Genomic DNA, 19,138 nt, shown 5'->3' on the forward strand with positions numbered 1-19,138 from the left:
TGATTGGTTGTTGTTGTTGTGTATAAAAATGGATTTTAGAAATTGTTTAAAGAGAAAATTCAATATGAGAATGCTTAAACACAAGAGCAGAAAGACAAGAAAATTTATAAAATATACTTTTTTGGAAATTTTTAAGAAAATATCTTAGAAATAAAGCCTCGCTAACTGGAGAAAATTTTTATATGTAAAGTGTGTGTGTAAAGTGTGTGTGTAAAGAGTAAATTTGGGCCATCATCATTCTATTTGGCAGACCCAACTGATTTCCCTCCTCCCTCTCTCTCTCTCTCTCTCTCTCTCTCTCTTTTGCTGTCTTTCTATCTTGTTTCTCATTTTCTCTAACAAAAAAAATCATTTTTGCAATTGTTTTTACAATTTTGGTTTATCGAAATTTTGGAAACAAAGTTGTAAAAAAATAACCATAAAGGAAATAAGATTTTCTTTACTTTCAAACAAATTTCAACAGATTTCGTTTTTTTGTATTTTTTGCCTAACAGTTGTTGTTTTTTTTTTCTTTCATTTTTTTGTTTTTTGGTATTGATATGGAAAACAAGAAAAATATATAATATATGCAACAATTTGATCATCAAATGAATGATAACCTATATATGTATATAGCAGCGGATGCCAACAAATAGGTACTTTACAATTGATTTTCTTATCATTTTTTGTTTTGTCTTTGTTGTTCTTATGTTTCATTTGATGATTTTACATTTACATATATATATATATACATATTATATATATATATATATATATAATAATAATTCAACCAAAAAGCAGATGAAATTGTTGTAATAATAATATATCATGTATAATAATAATCTATGCAAATTGTTTTGTTTGCTTAAAAACTTGTTTCTTTTTTGTTGTTTTGTATGTATTCCTTGATTTTTTTTTTTTGTTTGTTTTATTTTTCATAATAAAAATGATAGCGCAATATTTTTTAATTACAAATTGTGTTTGATTCTTTTTTATAAAAAAAGTTTATTATTTTTTTGTAGTTGTTGTTGTTGTTTTATCGAACGACTGTTTGGTTTCGATTGGATTTTTGGATGTTGCAGAAAAGACGTTTACGTTTTAGGTAAATTCAATTGAAATTACAAAAGGAAAAACAGATTTCTTTTTTTTTTTGTTTGTCCGTCATTTTCTTTCTTTTGCCACGGAATTTAAAGTAATCTGGTTAAACGGATTTAGTAAACAAAAAAAAACAAATAAACTGTTGCACAATGTTGTATGGGAGGAGACGGGAAATGAGAAGGGCGCAATGTTTATATTATCGTCGTCGTTGTCGCCTGCTTAGCCACTTGCTGTTGCCGGCTCACAATATTCGTTCAGATCGTTGCCGACACCACCTGGATGACGCTGCTGTTGACGCATTCGACGCTGCAGTAGCAAACTCTCGCTTGGTGGCGATAAACCGATGCGCGGCTCCTCAATCAACATCTGTTGGGCAACCGTCGAGTGCATGAATCGTCCACTGCCAATTCTTGGCTGTTGTTGCTGATACGAACGTTTGGAGTAAAGTTGCTGCTGCTGCTGCTGATGTTGTTGTTGATTGCGCATGGGTGGAACGACACAATCCTGCCGCCAATTACGTATCTCTGTGGCGGTGGACTGCTCATCAGAGGGCGGTGATCCGCCACTGCCACTGCTGCTGCTTCCGGCACTATTGTGACGCCTTGGCGGTGCTGGTGGCGGCATCAGCACTGGTGCTGGGGCAACTTTTAGTGCTGCTGGTGGTGGTAGTGTTACCTTATAGCCAGCTGCACCGCCACTGTGGGAGAAGCTTCCCAAATAGTTGCGCTGCTGATTGCCATGATGGCCACCGCCTCCTCCAGTATTGAATGGTGGACGATACTTGCGATATCCGTCGGTTGGTTGCTGTTGCTCCGAATGGTGGCTACGATACCGCCAATTTTCGGTCTGTCGCTGTCCCATCATTCCATTTTGTGGCACAATATAGCGTTGTTGTTGCCGTTGACGCTGTTTGCGTGTGTAAGCATTACAAATGGCTGGCAATGGTTGCTTGAATACGGGTATAGCTTTACCACCGCCCTCTTCCTCCTCCTCCTCTTCTTCATCATCATCATAGTCATCGTCTTCCTCATACTCTTCCTCCTCATCAATGTCGGCATCATCGTCGTTTTGATATGCATTTAAGGGGAAGTAAACATTGCGCTGGGTCTTGTTGTTGCTGCAGTTATCCTGCTGCTGCTTTTGTTGCTGTTGCTGTTGCTGCTGTTGTTTGCCAAAAGTCGTTCGCATTGTTGTCTTCTCAGCTGCAGTAGTCATCGTTGGCGCTTTCATATTATCATTTTGTTTGTTATCGTTATCGGTTGGTGGGCATGTTGCTGGTGCTGATGCTGCTGCTGTCGCTGCTGCTGTTGTTGTTGCTGCTGCTGGTTGCACTGCCGCCGCTGAGTTGACAACAATATTTGCAGTCTCATAAATTTCAGGTAGCTTTTCATTTAAATCACTAATACTATCCAATAGTTTAACATCTGTATCATTATCATCATCATCATCATCATTATCGTTATCCTTGTCATCATCGTTATCGTTATCGTTATTATAATCGCTGCTGCTGTTCTTTACGTTGTTGCTGCTGCTGCTACTGTTGCTGCTGATGTTGTTGGTGTGTGTTGTAGTTGTAACTGGTGTTGGCTTGGTGTTGTTGTTGTTGTTGGTGATTGTAGTAGCACTAATATCACTTGATGATGGTCTCTGCTCAATGGCTCCATCAACATTATCTTGCTCTTGCTTCTCTTCATCCTCCTCATGCGCATCTTTGCGCACAATTGTTGTTGTTGTTATTATTTTAGCAAATTCGTTTTGCTTCGATTTATTCATATTATCAATAATAAGATCTTCTTTCTCATACACATCATCATAATCTTCATAATGATCAAAATGAGACTTCTCATTCTTCTTCTCCTCCTCCTCCCTCTCATCCTCCTCATCTTCTTCGGCAATGTCATCAACACGCTGCTGTTGTTGCTCATATAAATAATCATCGCCTTCATCCTTATCTAGCTCACGCCAATAATGCTTTTGGTGCTGATAGTCCTTTCTCTCCCCCTCCTCTTCATATGCCTCATCCACCTCAAGCTGCTGCTCATGCTCATCCTCCTCCTCATCCTCTTCGCTAATGCTGTGCCTTCTTTGCAGCTGCTGCTCTCGTTCCTGTTCAAATCGTCGCGTTGTCTGTGCCCACTCATCATCATCATCATCCAAACGGCCAAATGCCTCCAAAGCCTCATCATCATCATCCTCCTCATGGATATTAAGAGTCTTGAATCCACCACTGATCGGATATATGGCCGATGAGCCATTTCGTGAGGCATTCTTAGAGGAATGACGACTAACCGGATTGCTGTGCCGATGATTTTGCTGTGCGGCTGACAAACGTCCTCCATATGTCGCCGAGGAGGAGTAATGAGCAGATGCTCCTGCTGGATGTCTCAGCTGGTTGGATCGATTACGCGTGTACTGAGCCGGCGGCTTGGGATTATAGTTCTCATCACTATACGCGTCCATGTAGGCCTGCGATGGCTGATAGATATTCGGACGCTCCTTCATGTAATCATAATGCAAAGAAAAGTGCTGTAAAATTACACGATCCACCGCCATGGCGGATTCGGCAAACTGTGAAATTTCCCTGGCCGATTGATGATTGCTAAAAGAAACAAAAAATAATAATTAATACAAATCATAGAGTTCAGAAGTCCAGTAATATTTTATGACTTACCGGCGTATGTTGCCAGGGGTACGTAGGACCTTTTGGCGTCCGGCTGCCTGATCTTTTTCGCACATAATTATCCATTTATGCTTCAAAACAGCCTCGGCACTGAGACGAGTCGATGCCTGCTTGACCAGCAGACGGCATATCAAATCTTTGGCCTCATCGCTAACATCATGCCATTCCGCTTCCGGAAATGAAAAACGTCCTAAACAACAAATACAAATTATAGAGTCATAGTTGTCAGCATTTTGACTTGGACTTACCCTCTTGAATGGACTCAAAGAGCAACTCCTGGCAGGTGCGACAATTCTCACCGCGATTCCAGCCGCAATCTTCGCCACAGTTGCCCGAAAATGGTGGATAACCACAAAGCAGAATATAGGCAATAACACCCAGAGACCATAAATCGCAACGCTTATCATAATAGTTGGCTTCACCTACAAATAAATCGACTACTTCGGGAGCCATAAACTCGGCACTGCCCACCTATAAAAATAAGATAGATAAATTAATTACGATTTTAGATTTTATTTTAATTTTTCCAACTACGACTACTCACTGGTGTTAATAATTGGGGCGTGGCTGCTGGCGACGAGATATCCGTGGTGAACTTAATACCCGAACCCAAATCAAAATCACAAATTTTAATCGGACACAGAGAGTCCGTTTTCACACATAATATATTCTCCGGCTTGAGATCACGATGAGCAATGCCCTTCTTATGCAGGAAATCCAATCCGGAGGCAATTTCCTTAATAATCTGCGCCGCCTCATGCTCGGAGAAACAAATATGCTCCTGGATGCGGGTCAATAGTGGTCCTCCATTGATTTTCTCAAACACCAAATAGAATTTCTCATCATCCTCGAAGAATTCGATTAATTGCAAGATGCCCGGATGTCCCTGACAGTGATGGAATGTCTCCACTTCCCGAAAGACACGCGCACGCGCATGTCCCGGTATCTTATCGATAACCTTCACAGCATATTCCAGATCGGTGTAAATGTTAACGCAAGTTTGAACCGAAGCGTATGCTCCCTCGCCAAGTATTTCGCCAGTGAGCTTATACAGTTCTAATTAAAAGAGATCTTTGATTAACCAAAAAACGAACAAACGATTGGGATTAAGAGATAACTTACCCTGAAACGTTGAGGAATGCAACGAGGAGCTTATACGTTTCTTGCGTCGCTTCTTCTGCATCTCTTCCTTGTGCCGATTAAGCTCCGCCTGGCGTTCCACTTCGGTCATGTTGGGCGCTTCACTTGACTCATTACCCGACACATCCTCGCTGCTATAGCGCGTCAGCTCATTCTGACCGTCTGCAAATGCAATTGAAACATAAAATTGAATTTTCATTAATTTTGATTTCGTAATTTGGGAATTAAACTAAACTAAAAAAAAAACAATAATCACAAAAAGAAAAAGTTCTCAGTTTCATTCTCAATCTTTCTCTCTTTCTCTCTCTCTCTCTTCTCACACAGCACAAAACCTACAGAAAACACATTGCATATAGAAAATATCTGATGAAATTGCAATAGGAAGTGATGAAATTTATTCAGAAAAGTTGGCCCAAAAAATGCAGAAAAAATGCCACCGTCTTGGACAACGTTTGAAAGCCAACTAAACTAGAAATCAACCACGGAAATAGTTAAAAATGAATCCCCTCCCTCCCTTTTCTTTTCTCTCCCATCTGCTCGAAATTTGTGACCAGAGACCAGTAATTGAGTCATTTCCACATGCTCTTTATCTTTGTGTTTTACTCTCTGAGAGGATCTTAACTTAATTTTTACCATCTATGATGAAATTTCAAATAAAAATTGAAATATGCTGATTAATAATGAAATGGTAGAGACAATTTCAAACATTACTGAAAAGAAGGGGATTAAAATGAGAAAATAATAACGTTTCGGTGGCATCGTCATTAATAATACATATTGAAATGTAAACAAAAGGTTAAGTAAATGTTTACAAACCAAACCAATTATATTTATTACACAATGCATTATACAAAATCATAAAAATGAGACTAAAACATTATCAATATTCTCAGATAGAAGGGTAAATTTAAAGTAAAATTTAGAAACAATTTCATTTATTTTTTTTTTTTTTACTTATTAGGAAGAATAGGAAATACTGCCCTGAAGGACTTCATCAGAATTGGAAACTAATATATTAACGTATTGCGATTTAGACTGGAATAACAAAGTGTATGAAAATATTTCATAATTCATTTGGGGTTAAGACTTGAAATACTTTGCGTCTTCTTCTGTTCCTTCTTCTAAAGACACGACATTTAAAAGGACTTTTTGAGGCAAAAAATGCTAAAAATCAGTTTTTAACAAGAAACTAAAGAAGTTAATAAAAAGATTTAGTTGCAATGACAATTTCTAAAGGAAGAATAGCCTGACTAATAAAAAAAAAACCCAGCTGGTTGTCTAATCTCACAAGTCTTTTGTTTGTTGTTAAACTCTTTTCCTTTTTTTTTTTTGGCAACTTTTGGCAACAGACATTTTTTCATATGCCTATGATAAATGTTAATTCAACAAACTATTATCAGCTGCGACAGCAACAACAAATGTAGCAAAAGCAAACAGAGCAAATGTTTACACATATTTATCGTTAATAATAATTTTTTTTTATTATTATTAAGAGACTTTTTTTTGCACCAACTGCGTAGAAAGCAAATCGCGTGTCGTAAACAAGAAAGGCAAAAAAAAAACAGTAAATAAGTATAAAATATGTAAAAATAAATTATATGCAAAACTTATGCATATACAAAGGAATGAGTGGAGGAGGGGGAGGAGATGGAGGTGGAGGAGAAAAAAGAATACGATGTGGTAGGCCGAATTGAGTGGAATGTGTGTAAGACCTTCCTCCCCCTCCTTCTGGCCGTCCGATCGGCGTGTGTATCTTTAATTGTTGTCATAAAACACATCCACTAAGAAGGCCTAACGACATGTCAGTCGCTCTGTCGGTCGATTGGTTGGTCATTCAATCTATTTATAGCAAATCATATTGGACTTTTAAGAGGCGATCGGCTGGACTGGTCGGTCTAGCTGGCCCCCTTTTTTGTGCAAATATTCTACAAGGCGCGTAATCAGTCAATAGAAGCCCACAAGAAGCGAACGCACGATCGCCGCCGCAACTATATAGTTGAGTGGTTTCTTGATTAGATAGTTGAGCGGCCAAGAGGGTGAGTGGTTGTGTGGTGATGGAGGAGTATCGGTGGAGTTTATAGAATCTAATGTTGATGCCATGCATCGTTGCATATGTTGGTTGGCGGCTCGCTCGATGGTTGACTGGACTTTCAGCGAGGTAATTGCCCTTTTGCTAAAGTCAACTAATCGAATAATAATAAAATAAACTCTACACAAACACAATGCAAAAGAACATAGGAACTATAAGAGTAAGAAACTCCAACTTTGTTAAACTCTTTCTTCAGTTTGTTATTTATAATTAAAAGATGTTGTCAGAAGAAGAGAGAAACAGTCGGAAAAACATAAGGTTTAAGCCAAAAGAGTCCTTCAATCAAATGACAAAAGTTTCCATTGAAAAAGTCTTATTTCCCTTTCCCTTTTTGGATTTGGAATTGTGAAAATATACACACATAAATCTGCTGATACGCAGTATATACATACATATACATATATATATATGTGTGTGTGTTCTCTATAAACTTTCGAATGAAGAAATTCTTCTTTTAACTATAAACACAAAATTTTTGTAAACATTTAGACAAGTTTTCATTATTTCAATTTTTATATATGAGAAGGGGATTTTCTTAGTTCCGGATGAACATTTCCCCACACACACACACACATACTCAAAGCACTCATACTGTGTGTGGTTTAAACCCATGCGAACAGACGTCATTCGGTGGTTGTGCCGCCTGCCCGCCCACATCTTTGATGGATGAAAATTTTGGCATCATCGCGCGCCCAAGATTCTTGTCTGCCAATGCAATAAATGCCGGCAATACGCATCACCACCTTCCGACCTCTCCTCCTCCTTCCTCTTTGCACCTTCTTTTGTTGCTTGTTGTTGCTTTGTTATCTAAATTTAAATTTGGCCTATTTAAATGAGAAGGTGGCGCGTCGTCGACCAGTCAGCCATCAGTTTTTCATTCTTATCAATTACGTAAATCGACTGTTTTTTGTTTTTTTTTTTTTTTGAGAGAAACAAAGAATGAAACAGAAAAAATAAACAGAATTTTATTTTTGAATGTTTGTCCTCTTTGTTGTTGTTGTTCTTATTTTGGCGCCTCTCGTGTCAGCTTTTGCGCATTTTAGTATTAAACAAATTTTGTGCAAAATCATTTTGTTTATTTCACCAAAACGATCTAATTATGATTAATTGCTTAAGGGAAATGGGTGTGACAAAAAGACATAAATATAAAAAAGAAATCTTTTAATATTACAAATTGTCTTTATTTGCATCATCACCTGATCAGCACTCCCTTTGAAATCCCAATCCCTCCTTCCCTTGATTATGATAATGACGACAATGCAAACAAACAAGTTTAGTGCTCATTTCATCAGCTTATTTTCACCTTTAACCTCTTTGGTCTATAACATTGTGTTGACAAGAATAGATGATGAGAGAGAACCAGCGATTAAGTGAATGGGGCAAAAGTGTTTTTTTTACTTGGTTAGAGAGCGGGGCGGTAGGTAGGAGGCCGCCTGCTAAAGTTGCCACATTTTGGCTTTAATCTCTGGTTACACCCCATTACCCAATGCGGTGTGATCTGTTCATTCCAAACAAACAGAAACCTTAGCAAAGCTGGAAAATAATAAGTTTTTACTCTCTCAAGATGACAGTGACGCGAATGGAAATTACCTTCTAATATGGAAAACGAAATGGAATTGCAATTATCGAGAAATTTTTACTGGAAATACTTGAACTTTCTGGTGCCACAATATAACCCAATTAACCTATGCATAGGGTATAGCAAAACTATGGCGAACTATTTTATCCACTCACAAACAACAGGCCCCACACGCGTGTGTGTGTGTCTCTGTGTGTATCTAGTAATTTCCAAGTTTTGCCGGCCGGCTGACGATCGATCGATTTAATTTGTTGCCCCATTGCGAATTGCTGCTATTGCGCCGTAGAGAACTTATTTAAGTTCTAAAGCATTTTTGTTTTCTCAAGTAAACAAAAACTTGAATTTAATTATATATAGGTATATGTAGATGTATATACTTTTGGTTTAACTGACACTGACAAGGCACAAACAAAAACAACAGCAACTACCTTAAATGGTCAACACAACAAAGTCAGTCAGCCGTTTAATTTTTGCAAATATTTACACTATACATATACATACATTTATGTAGTTGATAGGTATAATAATAAAAATATCAACAAAATTAAAGAACAGGAAGTATAGACACCGAGACAGGGGAAAAGTGAATGTGTTAAATAGTGTTCCGTCAGTCACTGCATTAATATTTACTGCTATAAATTCCATTTTTTCTCTCCACAATAAACATATTTGTTTTGCTCTAATTCTATGTCACAATTGGATAAACAACTTTCTGGCCCTACCACAAGGCCAAAAACTAAACAAACTATGGAAAAAAATAGGTCTCATCACTTCTTAAATGAAGTGAAAGAAAGAATGGCTATATATAAAGTGTATATGGAGTTCGAAAATCTAAATATAGAAATAACACTTTATTTATTTAAAGTCTTAAAGCTTTCATACAACTCAATCAACATGCATATGTACATAGTAGTAGATAGTAGTTCATCAGATTGGTTGAATTCAAAAATTGCAAGGAAACCCCCCGCAACTACTTAAGTAAGGTTAGGTAAGGTCAGTTTTTGCACAATTTTATCTACTATTAACAATTAAACATGAAATCAAATGTTTAAAGTTTAGAGGAACCAACTTTGTTACTTTTTTTATAAAATTTACATTGCAAATAAATAAGCTAGTCAAATTATATGTATATAAATACATATTACATAAATTATATATTGCTGATCTATAACTCGTAGACATGTTGCAAACCCCAAACTCTTGACAAACTTGTTGAGTCTAAATGATATATATAGATTTTTTTTAATCTTTCTTTTTTTTTTAACGAAAGCGAAACTAAGAAAATGAAAGAAGCAGAAAGTTCTTATCAAGTATTAAAAAAAAAAAGGAACCAACCGAAAGGCGATAACAAAACAACAATCAAATTAGAAACATTATCAAATCTATAAACAACAAACTTGAACAACAAAAGAATAACCTTGAGGAAACCAACTTAAACATCGACTACAGCGTCATTTCTATAACTAATCCAAATATCCAGACAATTATAGTACGTACATATATCAATACAAATGTTATAAAAATAGGTTTAGTTCATAAAGTTAGTTAATACAAAAAATTGATATTTCTTAGTAAATTTTGATATTGTGATAAAATATCAATAGACTATAAAACTTTTGGCCAAAACGAATGAACTCAAATAGTTGGCGAATTGAAACATTGAAATAGTATAGTATTTTTTTTAACTTTAACAAAACAAAGTCAAAGAAACATTGTTATCATAATACACACACAGATGGTAGGTAGAAGGCCGTAAAACAAAAACAAAAAAAAGTATTATCAATATTAAAGTTGAATAGAAAGAAGAGAAGAAGAAAAGAACCCGTCAAACGTCCCAGATAAGATGGTAAACACAGTAAAAGCGACAAAAACAAAGTCTTTTTAGCAAATTTGTATTAAATTTAATTAAAATTGAAAGCGTGTAAAAAGCAGTAATACGAAAAACGAAAGAAGGAAATGTGTGAATGAAAGAAAAGAAAAACATGCGGTTTTTTTTTCTTCTTGTTTGAGGTTACAAAGAGAGAGAGAGAGGGATACAGATGGGGAGCTGCTGCTGCTTTGACGTAAAAGAGCGATGAGCGCCAGTCTTTTAAGAGTAAATTTTGCTCGCTCTTACATTTTGGCGATATTACTTCACAAGCAGCACACACACACACAAACAGCTCAAACAAAAGCATACATATGCATGTATGTATGTATGTATGAGAGGTCTCTCAGAGTTGTTTTGTTGTAAAGAAGCAGAAGCAAAAATTATTGCGCCGCCGAATAAAATTGTAAAAGCAAAACTTGAATAAAACTAGCGATAAAAGGGGAGAAAGAAAGACATTAATGCCGCAAAATGATGGCAAACACACAAAATGCATAATTATATTATACATAAATGCATGTGTGTGTATGTATGAGTGTGTTGCTGCTGCTTACTAGGCCTCCCGGCAAAGCCTCTCAAGGTCACAAAGCTTCTGCCTGTGAGATGGGTCAGGTGCAAGGGTTCTTTAAGTGACAGCTGCAACGTCAAAGAGATGGAGAGAGAGAGAGCAAACAGAGATTGCTTTGCTCTCTCCCCTCTCCTTGTTTGTACCTTTTATATCCTTCGTATGTTGTTTTAGCTACAACGCAATTTCCTATTAAAGAGTACATCAAAGTCCTTGCACATTGAAGACAATAAAAACTGTGTTTGCTGGAGGTTTCTTTTTGTGTGTGTTTGAGTTCTACTAATTGGAATTGCAAAAATCTACCGTTCGTTTAGACATTTTATCGTTTTCTACTTCTAATGCATATGTATGCATATCCCCTCCCCCCGCAACCACCACCTGAGAGAATAGGAAATATACATACATACATACGTACGTATGTGTAATAACAATAACAAATAGCAAAAAAATAAAAAACCGGCATTTTGAATCTATTCTCACATAGACATACACACAAGCAAGAGATTGAGAGTGATTTGTTAAAGTATTAGTAGAAATTTATTTACCCAACATGTTTGCTCTGTATTTGCCTATGTGTGCGTGTGAGTGAGTGAGTGTGTTGTGTGGTGTATTCGCTTTTTTAGCCAAAACGCAATTTGTCTAAGCAATAACAACAAACACACAAATAACAAACACACACGCCCGGTTCGCGGCTCGGCTCGGTTCCGTTCCGCCGACACGTTGTTTTTTTGGTTTTTTTTTTCTGTTTCTGCAATGCGTAGATAAAACTGCTTCCCCAAGAGTATATCTTCTATACGTATGTTGTATGCTCCCGCTGCTGATGGCTGCCGCTGTTATTGTTGTTGTTGTTGTTGCTGTACTTCTCTAGTTGTGTTCTTGTTCTTGGCTATTATTAAACCAATTTTCACTAAATGTTTAAGTTAATACGCAGAATGGGCAGAATCGACCGGACCACATGCTTTCATGACTTTTCCTCCTCCTCCTCCTCCACTTCGATTAAAAGAAAAACACGCGGAAAAGGCAAATTTGCATTAAATGGAGGGTGGTGGAGAGCCGACGACTAGTAGTTGTTGTTGTAGTTTTGGTAATAATTGCATATAATATGGGCAGGCGATCGGCGGGGTAAATATGTATATTAAAACGGTACCGAGATTGGAAATTTTTCGATAGTTAATTTTTGATTTTTTGGAATAAACTTTACAAAATAAGAAATTAAGAAAATAAAACACGGACAAAAAATTTAATAGCGGACCGTCGTCGCTCGGCGCAAACGAGGAAAGAAACAAACCTCAGGCATGCCGTGGCCCCAGCAGCAGCAGCAGCAGCCCCAAAAGACAAACTACATACATAGTCAACAAAAATTGAGAGCTATGCGAGTGTGAGAGAAGAGCCGCATTAGAGAATAAGAGCGGAAACTTGCTCTCTCTCTCTGTCGCTATGTATCTCTTACGATATGTTAGGGTGGTATTTTTGGTATGGTTGGGGGGGTCACCCCGCCATGACGTTGTAATAATGAATTTATGTTGGGCCCCGGCTCACGCTCTTCGCTATGTGCAAAGTAAGAGCAAAGTTGGAGCAGAGGAGCAGAAGATGGAGCGCGGGCGGCAAATTATGGACACGTAAAGCAAAACGTAACATAAAATGTTTGTGCGTAATTGCCCTGTTGAGGGCTTACGTGACTGTTTCAGTACACAATAAATGCAAATGCAAATATTGATGAGAATTTAATTTTATTACAATTATTAAAAACAAAAGCGGAAACGACAGAAAAATTTATTGGATACTCAAAAAAGCCGGTTTCGCAAATAGCAAATCTGATATCAGAACAAATTATACCCTGCAATTGAAATAAATTAAGCAGGGGCAAAAGTAAATTCATTTGTCCTAAAATTAAGTATACGTCTGTATACAGCATACTAATATCGTGTCCAGCCATAATCAAGATAATGCATCTTGCTTATCACTTCAAACAAAAAATATCATCCATATATATGTATGTATTTTCATTATATCAATTACATATTATTTATAACTAGAACCTTTATATGGGTTATAGGAAAGTTTTTCCTTCTTTACAATCAATTTGATTCAATTAATATCAGCAAAAGTCTGCACAAACAAGTGAAATTTGGCAACTGCTATTAAAGTTTAACGAATTTAAATTGCGTTCTATTAAAAATGATTCTACACACACACCGATAGAAAGACAGACAGCACACTTACACATGCATACAATTACATAGGAATGGGTTTGCCAAAAACAACAACTGGCAAAATGTTGATGAGTGTGAAAAGGAGAGATGGTGGAGGAGTGTAGGGGAATAGGCGATAACAGAGACTCGGACTGACATAATCACAGAACGAACACGTTGTTTTCTTGTTGTTTGTTTTTGTTTTTTAGCTTAGCCTGAAAAGAGAGCCAAATACTGAGGGAGAGAGAGAGTAGGATCCCCCAGCACAACAAAAAGAGAGAAAGAAACAGAGAAAGCCTCAAGCCTGCAAGCAAACCAGCTGGGCGACAAACAGCCGCTTTGTCGCTACTCTGCTGCTGATGTGTAGCCCAAAACAAAAATAACAACAAAAGCGACAAGTGGTGGCCGCCCCCCTTTGTCAAGTAAAAAGCGGGGGGGTGGAGCAGGCAAAAGGGAAAAAAACACAGTCATGGCTGCGCATTGAAAAATAAAAAGACCGGTATGACCACGCACGCAACACAGCATAAGAGAGTCAGCAGCATATGTAGAGAGAGAGAGAGAGAGCGAGCAATAGAGCGAGAGTGGCCCCCCTTTAGTTCATACTCCAACACAACGACATTCGTAAGATACTCTCTCGCTCTCTCTCTCAGAGTCGATATGAACGTGTGAGGGAGAAACAAACACGTACACACACACACATGCAAATTATCACGTAGGCCGTATGGCTGAAGTGCTTTTGTTGGAGGCGGGGGGGACAGCTGACAAGAGAAAAAATCGAGGTTAGCAAACACATACTCTCACATGTACATACGTGTGCATTATAAATGTATGTGTGTGCATATGTATGTGTTTGTAAAATCGCCTGATATGCGCGAATTGTCTGCGAAAACAAACAACTATGAAAAAAAGGGCACAACAAAAAAACAGCAACAACAATTAAGATTAACAAATTGTTTAACTGTATGGACACACACACACGCATACATATGCACTAACAGAGTTGCCATATGCAATAAAAGTAGAAAACAAACAACTTTATTGGCCTGGCCCTCTGTTAAACATTTACATAAACATACATATTTATGCGGGTGAAAAAGAGATGGAAAGCATGCGCTGCAGAGATGTAACTACAAACGTACATGACGCTGGGCACGTACGCACACAAACACAGTCATCAAATGTCCTCCAGATTAGGATTAGTTTTGTTTATGAAAACCTTCAGGAAAAATATAAAATAACCCAAGGACTACTGGGCCAAAACATAAATTTTATTCATTTTGTTTTCGTTTTTCTTGTAATTTTAAATTTAAGCATATTAGGAACCACTGTGCTTTGAGGTTAGCCTGCATGTCTACATGACAAACACTCATCATTTAGAGGAGTGGAGGTGAGGGGGAGGGCTCAATTGCTGACGTAGCCAACAGCACTGACATCTTGCTCACTCTCTCTCTCTCTCTTTTGCTATCTCTCAGCCTCTGGGCTCATTCAGTTGACCAACGCGGAGTGGCAATTAGCCAAGTGAACCACCCACAATGTAGCCCGTGGGCTCTTGTCACATCAAAATAACAGGAACACCACACACACACACACACAGACTCATACGCAATCTGTACATGCATCTATCGCTCTCTTTCTTTCTCTTTTTAAACTCTTTTTTTTTTTGCGAAAAATTTCAAAATAAATTATTAGCATCATGACGCCCCCATTTTCTTTTTTTGGCCCGACTGGCGCGTGCAGTCAAGCGACAGCTGCAAATTGCTGGCGAAATATATTGATCACCCCCTCTCACTGCCTGCCTCCCTCCCCCCAACACACACCCGCTGAAGTTCAATTTAAACATTCACCTCAGTAAACGTGCTTTTTATCGTTTTTTTTTTTTTTGTTTCTTGTTGTTTTTGCTGTTAAATATTGCTATTATCATCATCATGCACTGCGCTCGGTTGCAGTTGCAGTCGCTGTCGTCTCTCTGTTGCAGTCTCTGCTGACGTTGCAGTCGCTGTCAACTTTGGCGTTCTATTTTCTTTCTTTTTTTGTTTTTTAGTTGCAAGCAAAGCGCCTCAACCAAAGTGCAATAAACGTCATCAAGGTTGCCCCCACTGCTGTTGTGTGTTGCAGTTTCTAGCTTTGCCATTGGCTTTTGTTTAAACAACTTGTATCGATCTGTTGCTGCTGCTGTTTTTGTTGTAGTTGCTGCACGACTATGAGTGAATCATTTTTGTGAATTTAATTATTTTTGTTTTTGTTTTTTTTTTATAGCTCTGACACATTCAACAACTTTGGAACTACAGATAGTAGCTAGCTATCTCGCTTGCACATGCAAATGGATTTCATCAATTTGTCAATTCCGGAAATAAGCTTGGTCGCGCACAGCAACAACAACAACAAACAGTTCAGCAGACATATACATAGATATACATATAAATTTACTTAGTACATTCATCCCACCAATATATCATTTCACGCCTGTCTACGTTTTGCCTGCGACGTCTTCGACATTTTCTGGGGAAAGTTTTTTCTGGGTCTGGGCAGCACACCAGCAGCAGCAGCTGTTTGCCCATTAACATTTTCAACAAAAATTGTATCTATATCTAGAGAGCAAGAGCCCCAACAACAACAACAGCAGCAACAACCCACTACTCAAACGAAAACTCGTCCACCATTGTATGTAGATAAGAAATTTTTGTTAATTAACTTAAAGGGTCGATTGCATAATACCCTATCACTAATTAAAGTAAAAGTTTACTTTACTCACAAGGCAAAGGCAACCAACAACTTTAAATAAGTGCAAAATCGTATAATTATCCAATATAATCATCCTTATTTTACAAGAATTTGTATATACCTTTCATCACATATAGTTACTGGGTATATCAGCTTTGGGCCAGCTGCTTGTTGCCACTGACAAAGGGGTTATTAAAAGATAAATAATAGACAACAACAATCGAACCAAACCAATGAGTACGATTAAAGAATATTCTAGAAATAATTGAATTCCAAAACAATTTCTAATAAATTATACAGACACTTTTATCAATTTGCTTTTATATCCAAATTGAACAAAAAAAGGACTTAACAAACATTTTTTTTTATTATGTGGGGCAATTCATACCACAAGAGATGATAATATTCTAATTTTTAAGGACGATTTCAAGTCTTTAACTTATATTACAGCATCATGTCTAATTTAAAGAAGATCATTTGATATTTGGTGGACTTTTTAACTAAACAAATTTTATTTTTATGGTGTCAAAACATGTGAGGGTATTTGTAACATATGCGACCTCAATTTAGTCAACAACAAAACATATCATAAAAGTCATTCATCAGATAAAATTTGGCAATTTAAAGAACGTTTATTTTGTGTATTTTTTTGTGAGGGAAAAGTTTTTAACGGTAGAAAAAGGAAGAGAGAGAGAGAAAGAGGGAGAGAGAGTAAACCTTATTTCTTCCTATTAAACGGATATTGATGGTGTTTTTAATCGAGCTTTGCGTAAGGAATTTTTGACTTGTAAATTCTGTGAACATGATCGTGACAATAAGAGTAGAAAATTGAATACTTGCGGCTTATCTATACATAATTTAAGGCGAAAATATTATCATTTTCACCTAACAGATGTGTCAGCAGTTTTTATAAACTTGTTATTAGAACAATTATTTGTGCACATTTGTCAATTGTATTTACAGTTATTGGAGACGTTTGTAAATAAATAAATAACTGAGTATATATGTATGTATGTGTATGCCTTTGTCTATTTTCATTGCAAATGCTTAGTCTAACAAAAATTACACATATGTACATACATGTTCATATGTATGAGTTAAAGTATTTCCTTTGTTTTTTTTTTTATTATAATAAACAATATCACTTACAATTTCCCATACCACAGAGATGACATTTTATTATATATGTATATACATGTATATTATGTATATATCAATTGACTTGTGATGCAATAGTATTGTTAGAAAGTTGATGAAATGCAACAACACAACAACACGTGTTCATCGATGGGATCGATAATTACATATACATACATACATACATATAACGGTAACAACACGCCACAAAAAAGTGGGTGATAGGAAAAGAGGAAATTATGCCTAACATCTGATAATATTGCTGACGTGGACAAACAATAATGGCGAATTAGAATAAGATACCCTTAGATAATTGAGTCGCAAATTTTGTATCAACAGTTGCTGTCCGTCCAACTAAGTTTTCACAGTAGCTGTGAATATCTAATGTATTTCATAATGTCAAAGACCTTTTGCATTCTAGGTGCTGCTGCTGCAGTAGGCAGAATGTTGCTCAGCTGTTTGCTTTGCCACTAAAAATACATTTGAACATACAATCACAAACACACACACACATTTGCATTTGCATTTACATAAATACATACATATGTATGTAGCATAGTGGCAAGTACAATGCACTTTGGGCTTAAAATCATAACGGAAATCCGAAAAGAAGTTTCTAGTTAAATCAGTCAGGTGATCGAAATTCAAACACATATGCTAAATAAATTTGTTAGGAAATGAGGTTAACAGCTTAAAGGGTTAAGTTGACAAAAGGGGGTTGAAGAATACGTATGTATGTGTGTGTGCTTTTGTGTTTGCGGCAGCTGCCGAGAACTTTCCAAACAAATTGACTTTTGTACAGCTTTAAAATTAAGAAACTAAAAATCAACAAGAGAGCACACACAATAAGAGATAGAGAGAGACAGAGAGAAAGAGTGTAGGATAAACTTGATATTCAACACATTCACTTAAACACACATACACACTCACCTGATTGACTCTGACTGCAGCTGTTGTCCGTATTGCTGCAGGAAACGCCGCTGCCGCCTACGCCGCTATCCCCAGAGCCGCTGCTAGCATGATGGTTGTTGTTGTTACCATTACTAACATCTCTGCCGCGTCGCAGCGAAGTCATGTTAAACTCCTCTGCTGCAGCAGCTGCTGTGCTGACAACAAGAAATGCCTGCTGCTGCTGCTCTCGCTGGGTCTTGCTGGTCTCTCTCGCTCTTTGCCTGCGCTCATTCAAAATGGTGGCTGCTATTTTCTTCTTCTTTTTCTTTTTTTTTTGGTTTTCTTAGTTGTGTGTGTGTTTCGCCTTCTTCTGCGTTAAATCCAATTGCCAAGTTTTAGTTGTTGTAATTTAAGTTGGTGTTCTTCTATTGCAGTGCTTACTGTATGTGTAGGTGTTCTCGGGTCGGACAGTATGCAAATTGCGAAGCAGAGCAGAGAATGGTTGTTGCTTTTTATTTTTTCGCTTTTCATTTGTTTCTTATTTTTTTGGGCTAATTTCATTCACTTTTTTGGCTGCGCTGCTGCCGTCGGTCGGTTTATGGTCGAATGGTTGTTGTTGTTGCTGTTGCTGCTGCTGCTTGGATTTCTCATCACATAGGCGAAAAAACTAACAAAAAATCTAATCTGGATTTATTCCTTTTGACTGCGTTTCACCTTTTCTTTTAAATCTACATATATATATATATGTGTGTAGGTGTATCGCTCTCTTCAGGCTTGGCTGTGTGAGTCTGGTTGCTGTGGTTGTTATTATAGTGCAGATATTCTTATTGCAAAATTGCTGATGGGTGGTGTTACTGATGTTGTTGTTGCTTCTATTGCTTAGTTGTTGTTAATAATTTTTCTGCTGGTTACAACACAAAAAAAATCGCTGAAATAGCGGACAAAAGCCGTTTTCTTTGCGTTTTTCGCTTTTTCCAATATCTTTCAGCTACCGATCCATTTTTCTTCGCAGATGATTTCCGACAGAAAAAAAAAAAAAAACGGCGGGTCTATTTATAGCCAGTGGCTCTGTCCAACATGTTGTCATGTCTGCAGTGCTGCCAATATAGCTATTTTTCTGAAAAAACTAACTTTACTTTATATTTTGAAATATCTAGTAACTTCGTGTATTTTTACGAATAGTATACATAGTATAGTATG

The 19,138-nt window shown here is 37.2% G+C and overlaps 1 protein-coding gene across 2 annotated transcripts; it reads right to left on the minus strand.

Annotated features, from left to right (window-relative positions):
• Window positions 1-964: 964 nt before the first annotated feature.
• LOC6647036 (probable serine/threonine-protein kinase tsuA) lies at window positions 965-18,179 on the minus strand. 2 transcript variants are annotated; one of them, XM_023178393.2, is made up of 6 exons: window positions 17,978-18,179; window positions 4,880-5,059; window positions 4,302-4,813; window positions 4,006-4,228; window positions 3,749-3,947; window positions 965-3,676 (listed from the first exon to the last, which is right to left on the minus strand). In XM_023178393.2, exons 1-6 carry the CDS (start codon window positions 18,120-18,122, stop codon window positions 1,297-1,299), a joined length of 3,639 nt encoding a protein of 1,212 aa, XP_023034161.1. In that variant the 5' UTR covers window positions 18,123-18,179; the 3' UTR covers window positions 965-1,296. The 2 variants fall into 2 exon arrangements, with proteins under 2 accessions (XP_023034161.1, XP_023034162.1); XM_023178394.2 differs by lacking the exon at window positions 17,978-18,179 and adding an exon at window positions 11,543-12,190.
• Window positions 18,180-19,138: the final 959 nt, after the last annotated feature.

This window comes from Drosophila willistoni, chromosome 3R (genome assembly GCF_018902025.1).
Source record: "Drosophila willistoni isolate 14030-0811.24 chromosome 3R, UCI_dwil_1.1, whole genome shotgun sequence".
NCBI lineage: Eukaryota > Metazoa > Arthropoda > Insecta > Diptera > Drosophilidae > Drosophila > Drosophila willistoni.

What these genes read in the sequence shown, in the direction of transcription:
- LOC6647036 (XM_023178393.2), bottom strand. Translation starts at nt 18,122, where the DNA reads ATGACTTCGCTGCGACGCGGCAGAGATGTTAGTAATGGTAACAACAAC. An exon ending in GCATTCCTCAACGTTTCAGG is followed by an intron (nt 4,814 to 4,879) that starts GTAAGTTATCTC and finishes TCTTTTAATTAG; the next exon opens with AACTGTATAAGCTCACTGGC. An exon ending in CGCCCCAATTATTAACACCA is followed by an intron (nt 4,229 to 4,301) that starts GTGAGTAGTCGT and finishes TTATTTTTATAG; the next exon opens with GTGGGCAGTGCCGAGTTTAT.